At 31.2% G+C, this 18,843-nt stretch overlaps 1 protein-coding gene across 9 annotated transcripts in view; it reads right to left on the minus strand.

Annotated features, from left to right (window-relative positions):
* LOC111055587 (longitudinals lacking protein, isoforms A/B/D/L) overlaps positions 1–18,843 on the minus strand; it is a 132,994-nt gene that overhangs the window by 82,583 nt on the left and 31,568 nt on the right. Inside the window, exon 5 of one of the 9 annotated variants that reach the window (XM_039428667.1) lies at positions 7,854–14,569. The exons of the other annotated variants lie outside the window; for them this stretch is intronic. Coding sequence (XP_039284601.1) covers positions 14,244–14,569 — 326 coding nt within the window. The 3' untranslated portion in view covers positions 7,854–14,243. Of the gene's footprint in view, positions 1–7,853; positions 14,570–18,843 lie in introns of those variants that run through there. 9 annotated transcript variants of the gene reach the window in all.

The following is an 18,843-nucleotide window of genomic DNA, read 5'->3' on the forward strand; positions in this document are numbered from 1 at the left end:
TAATGCCTTATTCAAACAAATTAATTTTGGGTCCATGTCGAATCAGTACATGACTTTTCAAATTCGACTTTTGCTTTGTCCTGTAGGCACAATATCGGCAAGCAAACTTCGGTTCCTTTCCACACTCAGACTTCTGATGTCTCAGCAAATTATCTCGTCTATTGTAATGGCGACCACATTGGTTGCAATCGAACCTTAAATATTTAACCAACACATTTTTGGAATTGCTCTCTGTAATCAAGGAAAAATTAATTAATCTGAGAATTTAATTTCAAGGATATGAATTAAATAAATAGAAATACTTTAGTATAGGAAAGAGTATCACTCTCTATTCTCATACAGCCGCTTTGGAAATACGAATTCAGTACCGTACTGCCAGATGAATTTCTCAAAATTTTTCAACTAAGTCTATCATGTTTTTTTAATATGCAACTTTTCCCCTATTTTTCAAGGATTTCATCAAAAATGGAAAATGAGGAGAGGATTTTAAAATCAAGTAGACACTGCATTCTAGAGAGATTTAATGCAATCTCTGTCAGCATACCTTATGAATAACATCAATGATTCCCATTCAATCAATACTGTCAGTTTGAAATCAATATCAGTAGTTGAGCAATAACATTTTAAGTACAGATTAATTGTTGATTAGTTAATTTTTGAACCCAGTGATGTATTGTTTAGAAACAATAGTGATTGGACATAGAATTGTAACTTTGATTGACAATAATTACTCAGATATGGTTCTACCCAAAACGGAGAGATTTTGATGTGTTCTATCAGTAAAAAATAAAAATTACTCTTCCAAAGGGTGCTCCATAATTATTGAGAAAAGGTCATTGGTAAATCACAGGTAGATATTGTAATAAACTCAAGAATTGCAATACAATCTATATAATCTGACATACACAAAATAAAATATTTATTTCAATTAGTTCAAACATTGGATTAGTTTGGTAACTTTACATTCAAGTCTAAAGCTAATATTATTTTCGATCTGATTAAAAACATTAACAATGACTAGATTAAAAAATTTTATTCATGTTTGGGTTTCATTAAATGAACAATACATAAGTTCTGCGGAAAAAATTGAGATCTTGTTGAAATTTTTATAGTAAAGCAGATGCGTGTAGATTATCATTATACAGTGGATATACTGCATATTTACATTACGAACATAAACAGTAGTCGAAGATCCACATAAGTTACAAATACAAATACTCACAGGTATTGGCTGTGGATTTTTGTCATTTGCAGCTTTAATATGATAAAGATTTGAGCTGTAAATTCATACGTATATGCTGAATATTTGCTCAACGTCAAACACTCTAGTCATACTACATTGAATATCACCTAATTCAACAATTCGATCTAAATATTCACAATATTTGTTCGTGCTGAAGGTCAATAAAAATATTGTGAATAAGATTGAACATTACAATCCTGAACATTAGTAAAGGATTAACAAACAAATACAAATATAAAAAACACAAACTAATCCTCAAACTTTGGTGTTATTAGCTAATAAGTTGAAAATTTTGAACTAATATTGAATATCACAAACTGTAAAATACAAAAATAGATTAGACATTAAACTATTCACAATCCTTGTAGGTGTCTATGTTGGGCCAAAAATTGAAAACTGTAATATCATATTGAATATCATCACAAACATCATCCACTTATTCACAACCGTGAAGTTTTAAAGCACAAAATAAAAGTAGAATCAAAATAATTAATGATTATGACAAACCGCAACATTAAATACATTATATCCAAGTATTCAGAACGTTTGGAACGGTTAATGCTTGCAATTAATACCGTACAAAAAGTAACATCAAAAATTAATCCAAGTAGAAGTACTGACAATCTTTGGAACCAGCCATAAATTTTTGTAATGAATACATAACGTGAAATTAAAATAAATCCAAGTATTCACAATATTTGGAGCCGTTTGCAATGATAACCGTACAAACCGTAACATCAAAAATAAATTCAAGTATTGACAATCTTTGGAGTCATTAATGTTTGAATTGAATAGAATGACTGCCTTTATTTTGACCTAGGAGGGCGAAGTTAGGGCGCAGTCGGCTCTCTCTTACACTTAACCCACAATCAATACAAACCGTAAACTTAAAAATAAATCCAAGTATTCACAATTTTTGGAGCCGTTAATGACTACAAACCATAACATTAAAAATAAATCCAAGTATCAACAATCTTTGAAGACGTCATTGTTTGGTAGGAAATGATCACCCATCGAGATAAGCAGACTCAGATTCGGTATCGACATGCCTTCTGATTATGTGGTACTTGAGGTTCTCTTTTCGCTTAGACCGGTGCGGACAGTAGGGACACTGAAAGGTGGGCTCCTTGCCACATTCGAGTCGCTTGTGTCTGGCCAAGCTCTCAGGCCAACCGTAGCCCCGCCCACAATCGCCACAAACGTGCTTGTTTTTGACACTACCACTACCAGCCTCAGAGTTGTCATTGTAAGTGATGGAAGCTGAAATACGAAAATCTGTTAGTAAAAGGGAAACAACATTGAAATATTGATATTATATAGAAGCATTATCAAAAATGGCCTAAGTTATGGTCGAAACTAGTCGTAATATTTTAAATAATAAAAGGTACTACACATTTTCATATTGTTCTTATTAAGCATTATCAACAATGGATTCCTGATAATGATGTACTATATTGGGGGAATGATCTACAGTGAAATTCACTTTAGCATTGGTTGAATGGAAAACATTGAGGGGTGTCATTCATATGAGCGAAATCTCAAAAGTGCTAGTATTTCACCGTGTTGTTATTTGTGTTTTTTCATCTACAATTATCATAACATTTAAAATGATATTAACATATTACCATCTAAAAGCCAAAACCTGACCTCCCTAACCTTTCCTTTCAACTTTGAAACTTTATTGAACAGAACCTTTCAGGTATGTACACTAGACAATACACTAGATATTTCCTAGATGATTTCATACAGTAGACAATTTGAAATCTCGCAAATCTGAGGCACTCCCGCATTGAGGAATGCTCTTCGTCAGATTCAATTTAAACTGTCAGCATTAGTTGAATGGAAGGTGCTCATTTATTTCATAGTTTAAAACATATTGATTGACTAGACTTAACTTTTCTTTGATTTATCATAAATGTGATGGAGAATAGAGATTGAATGTATGTATCATCAATCGTATTCATTATGAAATATGACATAGATGTTTGGGATTGATAAAAGTATTGATTTCAATTCAAATTGAATTTAATTTTCCATGAACACAATATTATTCAGTAAAAATATAAATAAATCATACGAAATGCTAATAGTTTGAAGTGATGATATTCAATACTGAAGTGAATTTCATTGAGACAAATCATTTAGTTTTAGCTAAAGAAACTTATCCGCACTCAGAAAATGTTTGACAAGCATATTTTTTGAAACAGTTTGAGCAAGTTTTATTTATGTCGCTATGAGAGCAAACTTTGTTGGTCCCAGTGAGTATAGAATGTAAAATTACTGGGAAACAGTCCCAGTGAATAAAGAATATAATGTAATTTCACATTCTATACTCAATGGTTGGTCCAAACCTTTTATAATATAAATCATTTTTCCAATGATTACCTTATCAAAAATGTTTGTCAAGCATTTCCCAAGTGTGGACCTGGGTTACTAGTTTTAAAGCTACTGCCATTGTTGGGTTGAAACTGATTGAGCATTCTTATTTTGTGTTGCACAAAGACACAATGTAGTTCAGTTTAGATGATTATAATAAGTTTAGCATGATGCATGGGATTGATGATCAAGGGTAGATTTGATTGGAGTTGAAGAAACCCAGCGTTCATGTTTCCAACAGGTGTTACACTGCTGAGTAACAAATTTGTTGTACGGTCTCTCTAAAAGTATATTTCATTTATTTGTTGATTGTCTATCCTTTTCAAAAGTCATTTAATAGGAATTAAAACTGAAAAATATTGACGAAATTATGAAATATTAGGCTACATTAGTTTGCGATTATGGACAATTGATAATTAATAAGCAGTATATTGAAATATTATAGAGCGCAATTGAAAAAATTACGAATCGTATATCATGTAAATTTGATACATTGAACTTTAAATTTGTATAGCTTTGTTAACTGAGATTAATAAATATTATAAAGAATAAGAAAAATTTCGACTCACCTTTTTTACGAATTGTTTTTTTTTCAATTTTTTTAGAAGCCATTATTGTCATCAATATCTTTCAAGTCCATCACTTACAGAACGTTTCATTGAAGAATATTCTCTTCTGCAGTTGAAACAATGAAAGCACACATCAACTAATCATCCATTAGGAGATTGGTCGATATATTGATGAAGTACACGTAGACTATCAAATACTGTGAAACTACAATTCAATAACAGTAAATTGTAGAAATGAATTACACAAATTGGATTAAAATTGTATCTGTTCGCCAAAATATGCGAATTGTAGTTTAATAATAATTTCAAGGATGTTCAAATTGTATTCGTTTGAACAAGCATGTAAGGCTGGCAATAATGCAAATATAAATTAACAAATAAATTATGGAATATGAAGATTTCACCATCATAGACTAATTTTTTTATCACGCTTCCTCTTCGTATTATTGTTCGAAACATGAAGGCAGTAAGAACACAAGTGCTTTACCGTTTTGCCATATTCGAGTTTCTAATGTCTTAACAAACAGTAGGTTTTCCATAGTTTCTACATTTTTTTGATCACTCTTAACTTCCCTTGTCTAATAACACATTGAAAATTTTCCTTGTGCTATAATTTCATCCCTAAAAGTCAGACAAGATATTGAGTTAGAAATTCAAATGCCTTCTACTAGAATCGTAGATGAACTGACTATATTATAAGACTACTTGGCCTATCTGTGCTACAATTATGGGTTTGTCAAGTAATGAAAATACCTATCAATATTATGCCAGGTTACTAGGAAACTTATTAAATTAATGGAACATTGAATGTTGAATCTATAAATTGGTAAAGGAAGACCAAGATCTCAATCTATTGGATTCCATCACAGAGAAGGAAGACCTATTTTACTTTGTGATTCCATCTACAGGTTTAATGTTCTTGGCGTAATAAAAATATCAAGGTGTACATTATGTAGTGCTGGAGTCAAACTTTATTTCTTTGAATCTTAATAACTTTTTCCAGTGCATGATTTGATAATGAAAATAAGCTTGTAATAAACGGATTCTGAAAAGGTTACTATTGAAGAGTAGACTCGTTATTAAGACGCGACACTCTTCCAAGGAGTTTTGTATCACTGTCGTCTATACAAACACATGTGATTTCTTCTGTCTACTTTAAAATACTTCATCTTGCCGATTTAGCGATAATATGGCCAACAAATAATATAAACTTCTGATTTCTAGAATTAAACCATTGGATAAAACGTTTTCAGACTTTGTGATTCTTGATAGTTTTTGCAGAAATTGGCAGAAGAGAACTTAAATCTCATTTTTTTGGATTCCATAGAAATGTTGAATTACGATGAATTCAGGAAATTCTAATTCATCAATAATAATAGAATATTTTTTATGATTCTCATAATTGTTCAACATGAGGGAAAGTTTTAATAAACAATTGCAATAACTTATCTAACAATATTTCTACCAATCTACGATTAAGGACTGCATTTATAAACAAACTTAGCCAAAGTCAGTTTGATTGTCTAGCAACCAACAATAACAGTAACTTGGCTCGATTCGTTAAAAGTAATTTATAAATACGGCCCTAAATCTTGATCATATTTAATATATATCAATTTAAGAATAGGTTACTCGAAATTTTTTGAAAACGTTCATCCATTTCCACCTTAAATAAATTAGAATTTGATGCCAATTTTGTTAAAATCTCAAAAAACTACTACAGTCACTTATTTGAAGGGTTTCTCAAACTTGTACGGTTGGACAAAACATACATGTTTGTTTTTCAAACTGCAGTATTCTTTTCTACAATTATTTCAGTTGAGAGATATCTCCTTCCTTTGGTTATATAGTACACTTGGTAAGATATCCAATGGCATAGGTTTTTCATGTTCTAATTTCAAGCCGATTTTTTGCTAAATCAAGCCGATAACTGTCGACTACTGACTATTATTACTGTTTTGTTGGGATAAAGGAGTGTAAGAACGGTACAGTATGAGAGACTACCAGCATCACATAGCTTTACGAGAAATAACTATTAGGACTATCGGCTTGAGTTAAAAATTGGAACCTAAACGCCCTATACTATGGGATATCTTCTTTTCTCCATGGTAGTATACAGTACACGTTAGTAGTTTATGTTAGCCATATTCATAGTACAACCAGGCAGAAAAGACAGCATAAGAAGGTATAGGATTTTATGTTCCAAATTTCAAGCAGATTTTTTGCTAACCCAAGCCAATTATTGTCGACCACAGTCTATTATTACTGTATTGGCCGGGTGAGAGTGTGAGAACGGCACAGAATGTGAGACTACCAACATCACTAGCTTTACGAGAAAGAATTACTATAGTGAGGTCCACGTTATAATGGCAGTGAAGAAAGATAGGAGACAAACGTTGCCAAGTCTCTCCATTTTGCCACTGAGTGTACACAGCTGTTAGTCAATTCATCCCATTGAATTTGATCTAATAATAATAATTATTATTATCAGTTTATAATTATTATCATTTCCTAGATTTAATTTAATGTCAAATTAATCAAGGAAATATATTTTTTCATAATTTGATTCGAAAATTTGCTTTCATAGCAGAGATCAGATTTTTATTTTTATACAAACCTGAAATGGCGGCTAATTAAAAAAGCTGTGATACAACAATCTGAATTTGAAAACAACAGAAATTAAGTTATTTGGTAGGTATTCTATCCCAATTCCTTTTAAAAATAATAGAAAAATAGAAATCCTATTTAAAATAATTTCAATGGAAATGATTCTGAAAGTACCTTTCAATATTATTTATACCGGTACGAGTAGGTCTAACCTATACGTGTAGGCTAACTGAAGCATGGATGAAGTCTAGGATGGTTAGTTATGAACTTTTAAAATGTCATTTCAGGAATTTTAATTTGTGTTTCTCATACGGTAATATCTAAAAATTATTTCATTGTTTCATAAATACATTTTAAATCAATTATATGACTTGTGTACTCAAATATTTTGATAGAATGAAGAAAAAAAAAATGGCGCCTGAGAATTGTTTGTTTACTTTTGTACAGTCACTGTCAAAAGTAAAAATAAAATATTCTGGCAAACTGACAACATTGCAAAGCGAGAGAGAGAGATAGTGCTATCTGTTTTGTTGTATGATAGAAAAGGACAGCAACAGCATTGTCAATCGTACACTGCCATTATAACGTGGACCTCACTATAGGACTACCATCTCCAGTTAACATTGAAAATTGGAACATAAACGTCCTATACCATGGATATCTTTTTATGTTATATTTTCTCTATGGTACAAGCTAATAGTTTAGTTTTTACAAGTGCTGAAAGCTTACAGCAGCTATCTGAGCAATTAGTTACAAGAGTGTAACCAGTTCAATCTGTATCTTCCTGTAAACATGTTTTAAATGTACCGGTACTAGAAAAATGTAATAAATTCAAGAGGATAAGCCTAGGATAAGAGAGCGGGCTGCGCCCTAGTTTCGCCCTCCTAGTCAAAAAAGTAAAGGAAGTCATTCCATTCTATTCCAACTATATTGTTTAACCAATCAATAACTTCTTGTTATTATTGATTAGTGATACTGGTAATGCTAACTACTGATAATAAAATGTCATACTTATGATGAAATGGTAATACTGTGGTTAGAATGAAAAGAAGGGCTTGAACATTTTTCAGATTTATTATAACAACATACTAGAAAATATTAAAAGTATGAAATATAAAGACATGTACTGAAAAATACATAGAACATTATTATCATTTCTTTCTTCAAAGTCATTAAAAATTGTTCCAAAAGTTCTAGATAAATTGTCTTTAAAATTACAAACATCATATCACATTTATGTGCCATTTTTGTTCGCCACTAAACAATAGTTTCTTACATGTGAATTCATGATAATATTGAAATTGAATTTCAACAGAGGAAAACCGGATGTTTGAACGAACTGTGGTGTTCGTCTATGAATTAAATAGTTTAATCGGACCGATGGTAGGATAATTTTCTCTAAATGTTGTAAAGATATAAAAATGAATCAATTTTTCAAATCACTGATAAGAGAGTCCGTCGTCTATGCATATTGCCAATCTAAATGAAATGTATTAAATTTTGTAATGTTCTATGTATTTAATTTTGTTGTAAAATACACTATTATAATTACATTAAAACGGAAATTTAATTAAGTTATTCGAAAACATTGTGTAAAATTGGGGGATAAAGATAATAATATTTAAGCAATAGATAATTGGAAAGTTTCTAGGAATTTTATACCAGGCTAAACACTGCCGCCTGTGAGCAGATTACAAACAATTTACATTGTAAATTAAAATGCTTTTTTATAAAAATTATTTCATTGCTGTGTAGAAAGCTTCGTCTGCTAGATAATTGTGTACTTTCTTTTTGAATTTATGGAAAATTTCCCCGTAATAGGTAAGTGTTACAGAGGCTGAGAACACACTAGTAGGTGTTCTTCCAATTTTGGCAATGGACAATTTGCATAGTCTAATTTTTAAACAATAAGAACTAATTGTTGCAAAACGTAGTTTGATTGTTGTAAGATATTATATTGTTCAATCACATTGATCTCTATCATGAGCATGTTCGTTGATTTTATTTGTAAGATGTGGCACTATGAAATATTCCAAGACTTTGGAACTCGTTCACAGCTTTGCAGTTGAAAACTAAGAAATTTAATAAGTTTCCATCGTTTGCTTGCATGCAAAATTAGATTTTTTGAGAATATTGTAGATTTTTCAGAAGAAAGGAGAATAATTCTATAGTGTGATGAATTAATGATAACGACAATTGATAAAAAAAACTATAAATATATAAAATTTGTTGTAAAGGATTAGGCTATATCAATGAGCTACCCACAATTATTCTTTTCTTTGTTGCAATTCCTTCACTTAAAATTTTATATTCTATAGAAGAATTAATTAATCCAACAATTTCAATTAAATCTAAGCTACTTCATACATTCACTTTTAGCACAGAATCAATGACCAAAAAAAGCTTGCTAGCTTAAAATTCTTCAATGTGATAGATATAAATTTGAATGAAATAGGATAGTTCTTCTACAGAAATTTCTTCGAAAATCTTATCAAAATTTAATAAATAACTAACCAAAAACCCAACAATAACCAACTAATCACTACATCTTCCTAAAAATAAAATATCTTTTTCGAAACAATTTCGTCAAACGTAAATTATTTTCAAATAAATATAAAAAACAAGAGTATTGTATCAAAACTTGAATTTCCCATCAATTATATTTTAAATATAAAACTATAGGCCTAAATAAAAATCATCAACATAGAGATAAATCTCAAAAGTGTTACTAGAAAATGTGGTTTAATAGAACAATCACCACAAACAAATGTGGTTCTATTATTGAGCAAAGAATTATTGTACTGGATTCATTATCTTCCGATTATCAGAAGGAACGTCTTATTTATTATATAGGAACTGCCAGTTATTGTGACGAGAAACTACAACAAAATACAATCAGGTACCGTAGAATTTGGTATGGAACTACAGAACGGCAAGAAAATTTTTTGTAAATTAAATTGTAGAACACAAAATAAGGATAAAATTCATCGTAAATGAGCAAGTTTCCAAGATGAGAAGTTGAAAATTCACACCAAGTTACCATTCATCAATGTTTCGATGAAAATAATTTGTTCTTATCAACAACGAATTTGTGATAATTTTACAGATATTTAAATTTCTAATATAGAATAATAGACAGCACCGTCTCAAAAACTAAATACCATAATCTAATTACCTACAAATAATACTAATTCTATCAACTAATACAATGAACTAATTTGGAAAAAACTTGACTCAAATGATTCGTAGAAGGAAATGAATACAATGATAAATGACAAAGGGAGGTAATTTCCAAAACTATAATTTCAACTTGGCCTGTATAAAAAACAGAAGCTAATTTTCAGTCCAGTATTATAAGGGTGGATGATAATAACTTCTTAAACCTGGAAGACACAAAATATTATTAAAAGAGAATATATTTCTTGGCCTATATGAGTTTATAACCAATAATCTATGAATCATCAGTTTCGTCAAGTTTTCTTCAATCATAGGAGACCTAAATCACATAGATAAAACTATTTACAACCTTTCTAATAGTAAAAACATAATTTATAAATATTGAACACAAATAGTCAAACTTAACATTAGTAGAGGAATAAAATATAAATAATCTCTACAACCATAAGGCAAGATACAAATTGTATTCATAAAAAACATCCTTGTGAATTGTCACTTTTCATGAATGAAATATTTACATCAGAGTTTAATGCACGATCTCTGTACATTAAGGACAGTTTTGGCTTGTAACCTTTGGCAAAATGAAAAATACAACTACTGTACTATGAAGTAAATAAAAACTTAAGTAAATTACAAACAACATGATTTGTACTATTGAATGGTGAGTATTTGAATGTCTAAAGAACATCGCATTCAAAATAGGATTTAAGAATAACAATATCAGCAACTATGAGAATCGAAGTACATATTTGGTACACTTAAAATATAACAAGATATCTTCCAACGATTTTATCAAAGTAAGGTATAAAATAAATTGGATGTGATAATTTTTTATTATAAATTTGTCATGGGTTGTGAAATTTTGAGCAAATTATGAATAAATGAATGTTTGTGAAAAACATTTCAATGATGAATACAATCAATAACTACGCATCTATTGTATTTTTTCGTTAGTACTACTCTTGAATAGAAATAAAAAATAAAAATCAAAGTACCCTTTTTTTAAAATTGTTGACTTACAACATTATGATGACATCATGGCCGAAACATGATGTAAACAATTTTAAAAAAGGATACTTGAATTTTCATTTTTTATTTCTATGCATTTCTATGAAATTTTCAGTTTTTATTTCTATGCATGGGCAGCTAACAATTTTTATAAATTGCATAATATTAAGAAGCTCTGTTGCTAATTATATAATTCAAGAACTCTGATTGTTAAATTTTATTTTTCTATTTCCAAAAATATAATATGAATGACAAAAATACAATTATATTCAAATGGAATGGATTCATTTATCACATATTATTCTAAATCAATTGAACTTACAGTCCACGAATCTCATAGAATTGATAGTAGACGCAATCAGCTTGCGAAAAAGTCAACCAATTCGAGACTTGAAAACAGAGTCAATTCTGATCCGAGAATCTTCAGATTTTATAATCTTTGAATACTACATTTATAAAAATATTACAAAATCCAAAAATGTCATCTAAAATGAGGTTTGTTTAGGAACTACTTGAAACTTGGAACTATTTTCAATTATATTTAAATTCATCGAGAGCACAAAGCAGCCTTCTCTTATTGAAACACACCTACTGTATTTACAATAACAATCATTGGAACTTTAATTCTCATCAAAAGAGAATAATCGCTAATTTTTAGAAAATTTCTGATTAATATATCACAGATGACTCGATGAATGATCAACACTGTAGAATTATGAGTAAGTATCAAGGTAGTTAGAATACATCTTGTATTCACAATACATTTTAAACTCACAATACAATAATTATTGTATTCTAATTACCTTGAGTATTATGGTAAACTAGTATGAAATCCCTGAATCTTTGTAATAAAAAATGTTAGTAGCAATATTCTAAAAATGTTAGTTGAACTATTATAAAATACAATACAATTTATCGGAATGTAAATGCCTGAATAATATTATCCTCAAACTAGGGGGTAGATGGCATTATTTCAAAAATACTAAGCTAGGAAACGCACTACGTTGCAATCTAGTCAGTACTAACGGTGCACTGCTATTTTCAACATAATTTGTACTTTAGTTAATTTCGTTTCACAAAACCATTCAACAGCCGAATTCATCTATAGAAAATGATCAACTCTCCTAAAGGCACTGATTAATATTACTATTCATTACTGAATTATTACTATTGAATTATTTTTCAATTTCTACGTGAGCATGGTTTGGATTCAACTGAGAGGTAAAGTAAATGCAACCTCGATGAAGCGAAATACTTCTGACTCTATCTAAATATTGTACTTGAAATATAACATTTTCAATTGAACACCTTGTTAGTTGGTCAAATTAAATATTGTTGGACGACAGAATGGAATTAATCAATTGAAATTCAAAACTAAATTTATTAAAATTCTGTCATTTACGATTATTTATGAATAATTTATTATTATTATTATTATGTGTATTATTCATAATTAATTATTATTTATTCATATTTATGTAGATCGCGCAGAAATATACATTATAGAATCTGAGGACAAAGAATCATGGCTGAAAACAGTGTTAACAGTTCTTTTCTGAGATAATAGTGATATCTAATGATAAAATAATAGAATATAACAGAAGGGATCTGATAAGACGTGAATACGAGATGAAATTTCCAGCCTCAACTTTGAAATCGATCTGTCAAAACCGTATTATCTAATATAAACTGGCAAGAATGTGAATAATTTTTGTAAATTATTTACGAGTAAAATAATCTATAATAATAGACGAGATAAATAATCATTCATGCAATGTATAACAGAGTTTCTATCCATGAATTCCATCTGAGAAGGAATACACTTTGTCATGTGTTTAGAAGTTTTGTCACAATTATTCTAACAATAATCAACTTTCATTAAAATTTATTCAAAAAGTAACAGTTAACAATAAGGTCCAAACAGTTGATTAGCTGGGCGCTAATAATTTATACGGACACGTTGAAATCTCACGTGAAGAAGTGAGAGGAAAGATTGATAAAAAACCTTTTCAACTACATTGCGAATGTAGTTAAAAGCGAGGATAGTTTAGGAAAACGTTTTCAACTACATTGTGAATGTCATGTGGTGCGAGGGAATAGGTTTTGGATGCTTCCAAATTATTGAGCAAGATAGGGACAGTTGGCTTTGGTTTCAGTTTACAAACTACAGTATAACGTAGAGCACTGCGAGGATACGTTGAACACAAAGTTACGATTTACCAATAAAATTCAACATTCACCAACGTTGAAGGCAAAGACGAACTTTTCATTTCATATACGATTTGATACATTTGTACGTGATTTGGTTCGAGAAATTCAATTGAAAATCAAGATCGACCCAACAAATATTATTTATATTCAATTTCGAAGACATAAGTGATAATTTACACTTAATACAACCAGTAATCGTATAGAACAAGAAGGCTTCACTACAAATCATTTAATTTCGATGCGTCAGATCATTACTTGTTATAATTATTTGTACGTCTTTGGTGCGAGAAATATAGACTTTAGACAACTCACAATTTATTAATAAAGTACAACCTTCATTTTTCCAATTTGTTTCTTTGTTCTTCTTTCATTTTGTTCGTTGCGAGAGGTAGTTGTGTCGCGGTAGATTCATCGACGATAAAATACATGTACATGACATCGAAGATAAAATACACACAACAACTTTGTATGTCTTTGGTGCGAGGAGTTTTAGAGACAAAGTTTCATTTTTGGTAAGGGACTGGATTCACTTCGTACAATACAAATTATCATCATGATTTGTTGAATTTGTTCGTCTTTGGTGCGAGGAAGTCTATATTTCATTTTCATATCAAAATCCTTTCATTTAGGGATTTTCTCAACGTGTTTGGTGCAAGGAATTCTATTGATATTGAATGAGACTTTATTCTGGCAATGGAGAGAATTCCACTTCATACAACATAATTTGACAAATTTTCACGTCTTATGCGAGGAACTCAATAAGCGATGAACGACGTTTCATCTTCATATCAAAAAGATGCAGAATAAAAGAATTTCAGATGAAAATAATTTGGATTTTCACAACATTTTGTACGTCTTTGGTGCAATGACTTTTAGCATTAACCCTCATCTCGGACGACATAGCCTACAACACATTCTATTTCTTAGACGTTTCATTTCAAATCAAACAACTCTTCTTTCCTTCATTCGTAGTCTGATGCGAGGAATAGTTTAGACGCAGAAGGGCAAGTTCCTGGTCCCAGTGCGAGGAAAAAGTAGTTCCTCTTCCCAGGTCACTTCTTAGCAGACTGCGGCATAACCACGTTGGTTTTGTGAGCTCTAGCAATATGCAGCATAAGATTGTAGCGCTGCTTCGTTTTCCTGGGACAGTAGGGACACTGAAACTGCGGCTCCTTGTTGCATTCAAGACGCACGTGCCTCCTGAGCGTATGCTGGCTGCTGTAGAGCTTGTTGCACGTGGGGCATGCAATGCTAGGCGACGTTGTCACCGGCATCACTGGTGGAATGGTGATCGTCGTGTTCAGAGCTGCCATGTACTCGTTCATCGACTTGAGCGAGGGCACCAGCGGACGGCGTAGCACCTGAGCGGCTAGGAAACCTGAAACACCATAACAATACAACTGCAATGTGTGGCGTGCTTTCATTCTAGAGTTGGCACACCGCCAGAAAATCCCTAAATGTCCAACTATCCAAAGGTAGCCAGGGACTCTCTCGTGGTGTGCCGACTATACAGCAAATAGAGACGCAGGGTTGGTGACGTAACGACGGAACGTTTGACAAGTCATGTACAATAGCTAAAACCTTGCTTTCCAATGATACTCTACTAAGCAAAAACTGAATACCATTGATTCTTATGGAAATGTTCACACATTATTTGCGTCTGTCAATTAACTGGCTTCCCATGGATTTCTGCTCTACTAGGAGAATACCGTTGGCAAACTGCATAATAATGTGTCAACTCTTAAATGAAAACCAAAGGTATTAGTTTTTGTCCAGCTAAGAAGAAACTCATTGGAATGCAGGGGTCCACTTTGAGAATATTTGCTTCAATAGACTCATGAAAATAAGATTGTTGATTGACGATTTAAATTATTGGGGAGCCATTTGAAAGATAGTGTGTGGTTGATTAAGCTGTGTGGGAACTTGACGAAATTCCAATACATTGCTTTCTTTGTAGTAGTGAATTTCTATATTGCAGAGAATAAATTGAAATTCTCATAGCTACAGTACTAGTTGGTTCTAATATAGAGGAACTACTTCCGTTAAAATAAGTAGAATGATTGTTGTACAATTATGAATTTCAATAAAACTGAGTTATTATAGATTAATCTAAATTTCATCTGTATTTTTAATACTCAATAGAGCTTACAAGATGAAATTCTACTCTCAATAATAGTGTAATTTTGTTTAGAAGTTAATGTTTGTATGTTATGTGAAGTGCTGCTTGTAATTCTGCGTTTCTATTTGCACCAGTAGATTAGAACTAATTTTTCTACTTCCATCCATGTTGGTTTTTGTTCCTCTGATCTTGTTAAATTATGGATTATTTGATGAACAATTTTTCCAACTTGATAAACAGACACATTTAGTACATAGATCACCCAAAAAATGTTGTGACTATCAATACCATGAATGCCTTACCTGAACTTGGGTTTTGATTTATTGTGGTTTATAAATTCACAGTTTATAAATGTATAATTTATAAATTCAAAAGTCAAAATCCACTTCTGAATCATATTTTTTCGTAGATTGAATCCCAATATACGAGGACTATCTTCTTGAGTATAACTCATTTTCGAATTAAAAAAATGATATAAATTGAATTGAATTAATAAACATATACCAACTACATAGTTAAAATTACAAACATACTTTATTTTCGGTATTTCCTCATTTGGAAGACAAAATCAAATTTAATTGTAAATTTAATGTAAGGTTGATTTAATTCATGTTTTTGTAAAGTCTTATGAGACTGACGAATTGAGCCTCAATATTTTTGCGATATAGAATTATTTTTTCAAAGACATCATTGAATAATTAGATTTCATGAGTTAATAATTGGGTATAATACATCAGAATATCTAATAATAATTTATTTGAAGATAGAGCAACGAACAAATAAGCATCAGCTTCAATCGACAGTACAAACATGGACAACTGGATTAGTAATTGCTTATCAATTATTATAAATTGAAATTAATATTTAATTAATCTGTGCCATTATCTTCATATCGTTTGAATCCTATAAATTATTCATTGTGTGCTTCTTAATTTCATATCTCAATGTGGTGGAATTTACATGAAATTCAACATGGGATTATTTAATTACTATATTCTAGATGCATTTCATTTCAGATTTCAAAAGCCTATTGCACAGAAATACATCGACAAACAATATTACAAGTGAGAGCTTTTCAATAAAAATAGAGAACGCCGAAACTGATATCCTATATTAAATCAGATAATGATTAATATAGACTAACCTAGATTCTTAACTGTTTTCATGATTTTCCTAGAATACTTGAATATTTCTAAAGCACTTCCAAATGAGAAAATGAACGTGTCACTCGATTTTACCGCATAATCATCCCGAATAAACGCATACTCAAAATCCCCACATAGCTGCTCTAGGTTGCATTCTTGAGTGTGTATGTGTGTGAGAGTGTGAGTAGTGAGACAGAGAACGAGGATGTAAATGAAAGGAGAAAGTGATGTGATGACCGTTTATTGAATGAAATCTTGCAACAATATTCCCCCGGTGAGACCAAACATTACAAACGAGCAAGCAACATCCCGTGGAAAAAAGCCTGGACCATTTTTTGATCTTGACAGACTGAAACACGAAGTGTGGTGGGGACTCGCCCGATAAAATCCCCCATGCTCATGCAACTGCACACTCTATCTTCCGAAATGCTTTCTGATTTTGGTTTTAGGTCTATTCACACGCGAGAGAGGGAGAAAGAGAGAGAGAGCAGCAGACGTGAGACAGGCAAGACGATCAACTGGCATCAAACAGACTGGGTGTACTGAAAATGTGACTCTAGGAAAACTGGAGTAAACAAGAGAAGACCAGCACGGTTTTTTTACTAAGCTGTGCTACCAAGTATATTTTTTGCTGCTCAAAGGACAAAGCAGTTGAGTTAGCTGTCTAAATCTCGATTATTGAACTCACTTATTTGGGAAGATTTTTCAATAATCGAGAAAACAGATAAAAAGGAAGATTTTTCAATAATCGAGAAAACAGATAAAAAGGAAGACTTTTCAGAGATACGGGACATACTATCACTGAAACAGGTTCAGAAGTTATGGTTTATCTTGAATTACTATGATCAATCCAGTCCTTAACAGTAGGGTAGCATGATTGAATGAAAACAACAATGAGAATGCTACACTACAAAAGCTATTGGAGTAGTCTTGAGATAAGAAGGTTGTGGAGGGACTCGAAGTATTCTTCTAATAAGTGAATAATTTTATAGGATTACATGAAAAATGAACATGAATTGAGCTTAATATGTTTAAAATCAAATTTTCATTTTGTCTTATAATGGAAATTTATAATATTGTTTTCAATTGAATTCAACATCTGAGATAAATCTAATGGTCATTTTACCATATTACTTCACAATACTTTCCATTGTCAGTCAGCATTTTTATAAAATGCACAGTTAACTTAAATTCCAATGTTAGTAATACCACATTAACAAGTTGAAATATGAAGTTGACTGCAAATATTAATGATTCTAGCATTATCCACCAAAACATTTTTAGTGAGGAACTAAAAAGGACAAATACAAGAATTATAAATTGAACTAGAAAATGCATTCACGTTTTCATTGAATATATTTCGATTAAGTGTACTGTTTGAGTTGAGAAATGTTTTGAATTCGTACTGATGTTCTAATATTCGTGTGAAAGGACGCTGAATATTGAACTGCTGATGTAAGAACTAAATTTTGGGTTCCAGAAAACTCCAGCAAATAGTATGGAAATTGAGACGGCTCTTTGTCAAAATTAGGCTGAGAATTCTGAGAAACAGTTTTCGTTTCAAAAACTGAATCTAACAGGTCAGTTCAGTCCAATAGCATGGGATAGATAGCCTACACGAATCGGTAATAATATGGATTTCTCAAGCTTCTAAGCATTTCCATGAACATATTTATCTCGATGAATCAAAAGCCAAAAAAGTAATATAGACGATTTCACAACGGCCAAAGCATTCTATAGGAGAGACAGAACAAATGTGTGCACAGAATCAAATGTACAATGAAAGATAGGATGTGCAAAAATAAGTCCAATGATGCGAAGTAAATAAACTAAATAATATATACTCCATACAAGAAATTCTGTAACCGGAAGAATTATATTTATATACATTACTGAGAGGAAATGACTACCTGGGTGAGCTATATGTAATTATAAGTTGGTGTACTTATATATTGATGCTGCCTCATGCCTTGAATGGAGAAAAAAATTGAAAGGAAGTTCTAGATCTGATTTCAGTCCACGGATTGGGATCCGATTACCCTGGAAATTTGCTATGCTAATTAGGCAGAAAATCTGCTAAGTTCATAAGTTTATTTTTGAATGGACATTGGAGATTCATAATTGACAAATCTCAAGAATGTAATTTCCAAAACCGTGACTAGGCAAGAGGAGAGAGGATTTTGAACAAAAAGTTTCAACTGAAATTCTGTAATCGTAGCGATTTAAGTTGAGTTTCAATCGATGAATAATGAATGAGGTATGGTTTTCATTCAAAATTCGAAAGGTAGTTCTACCCTTATACTTCACTTTGAACGAATGTGCACTTTTATTAAAGTTTTACATCTTATATTAATATAGAAGGTTTTAATAAATAGTTGTGGTTTGAGT

The sequence above is a fragment of the Nilaparvata lugens genome, chromosome 5 (assembly GCF_014356525.2).
Source record: "Nilaparvata lugens isolate BPH chromosome 5, ASM1435652v1, whole genome shotgun sequence".
Taxonomy (NCBI): domain Eukaryota; kingdom Metazoa; phylum Arthropoda; class Insecta; order Hemiptera; family Delphacidae; genus Nilaparvata; species Nilaparvata lugens.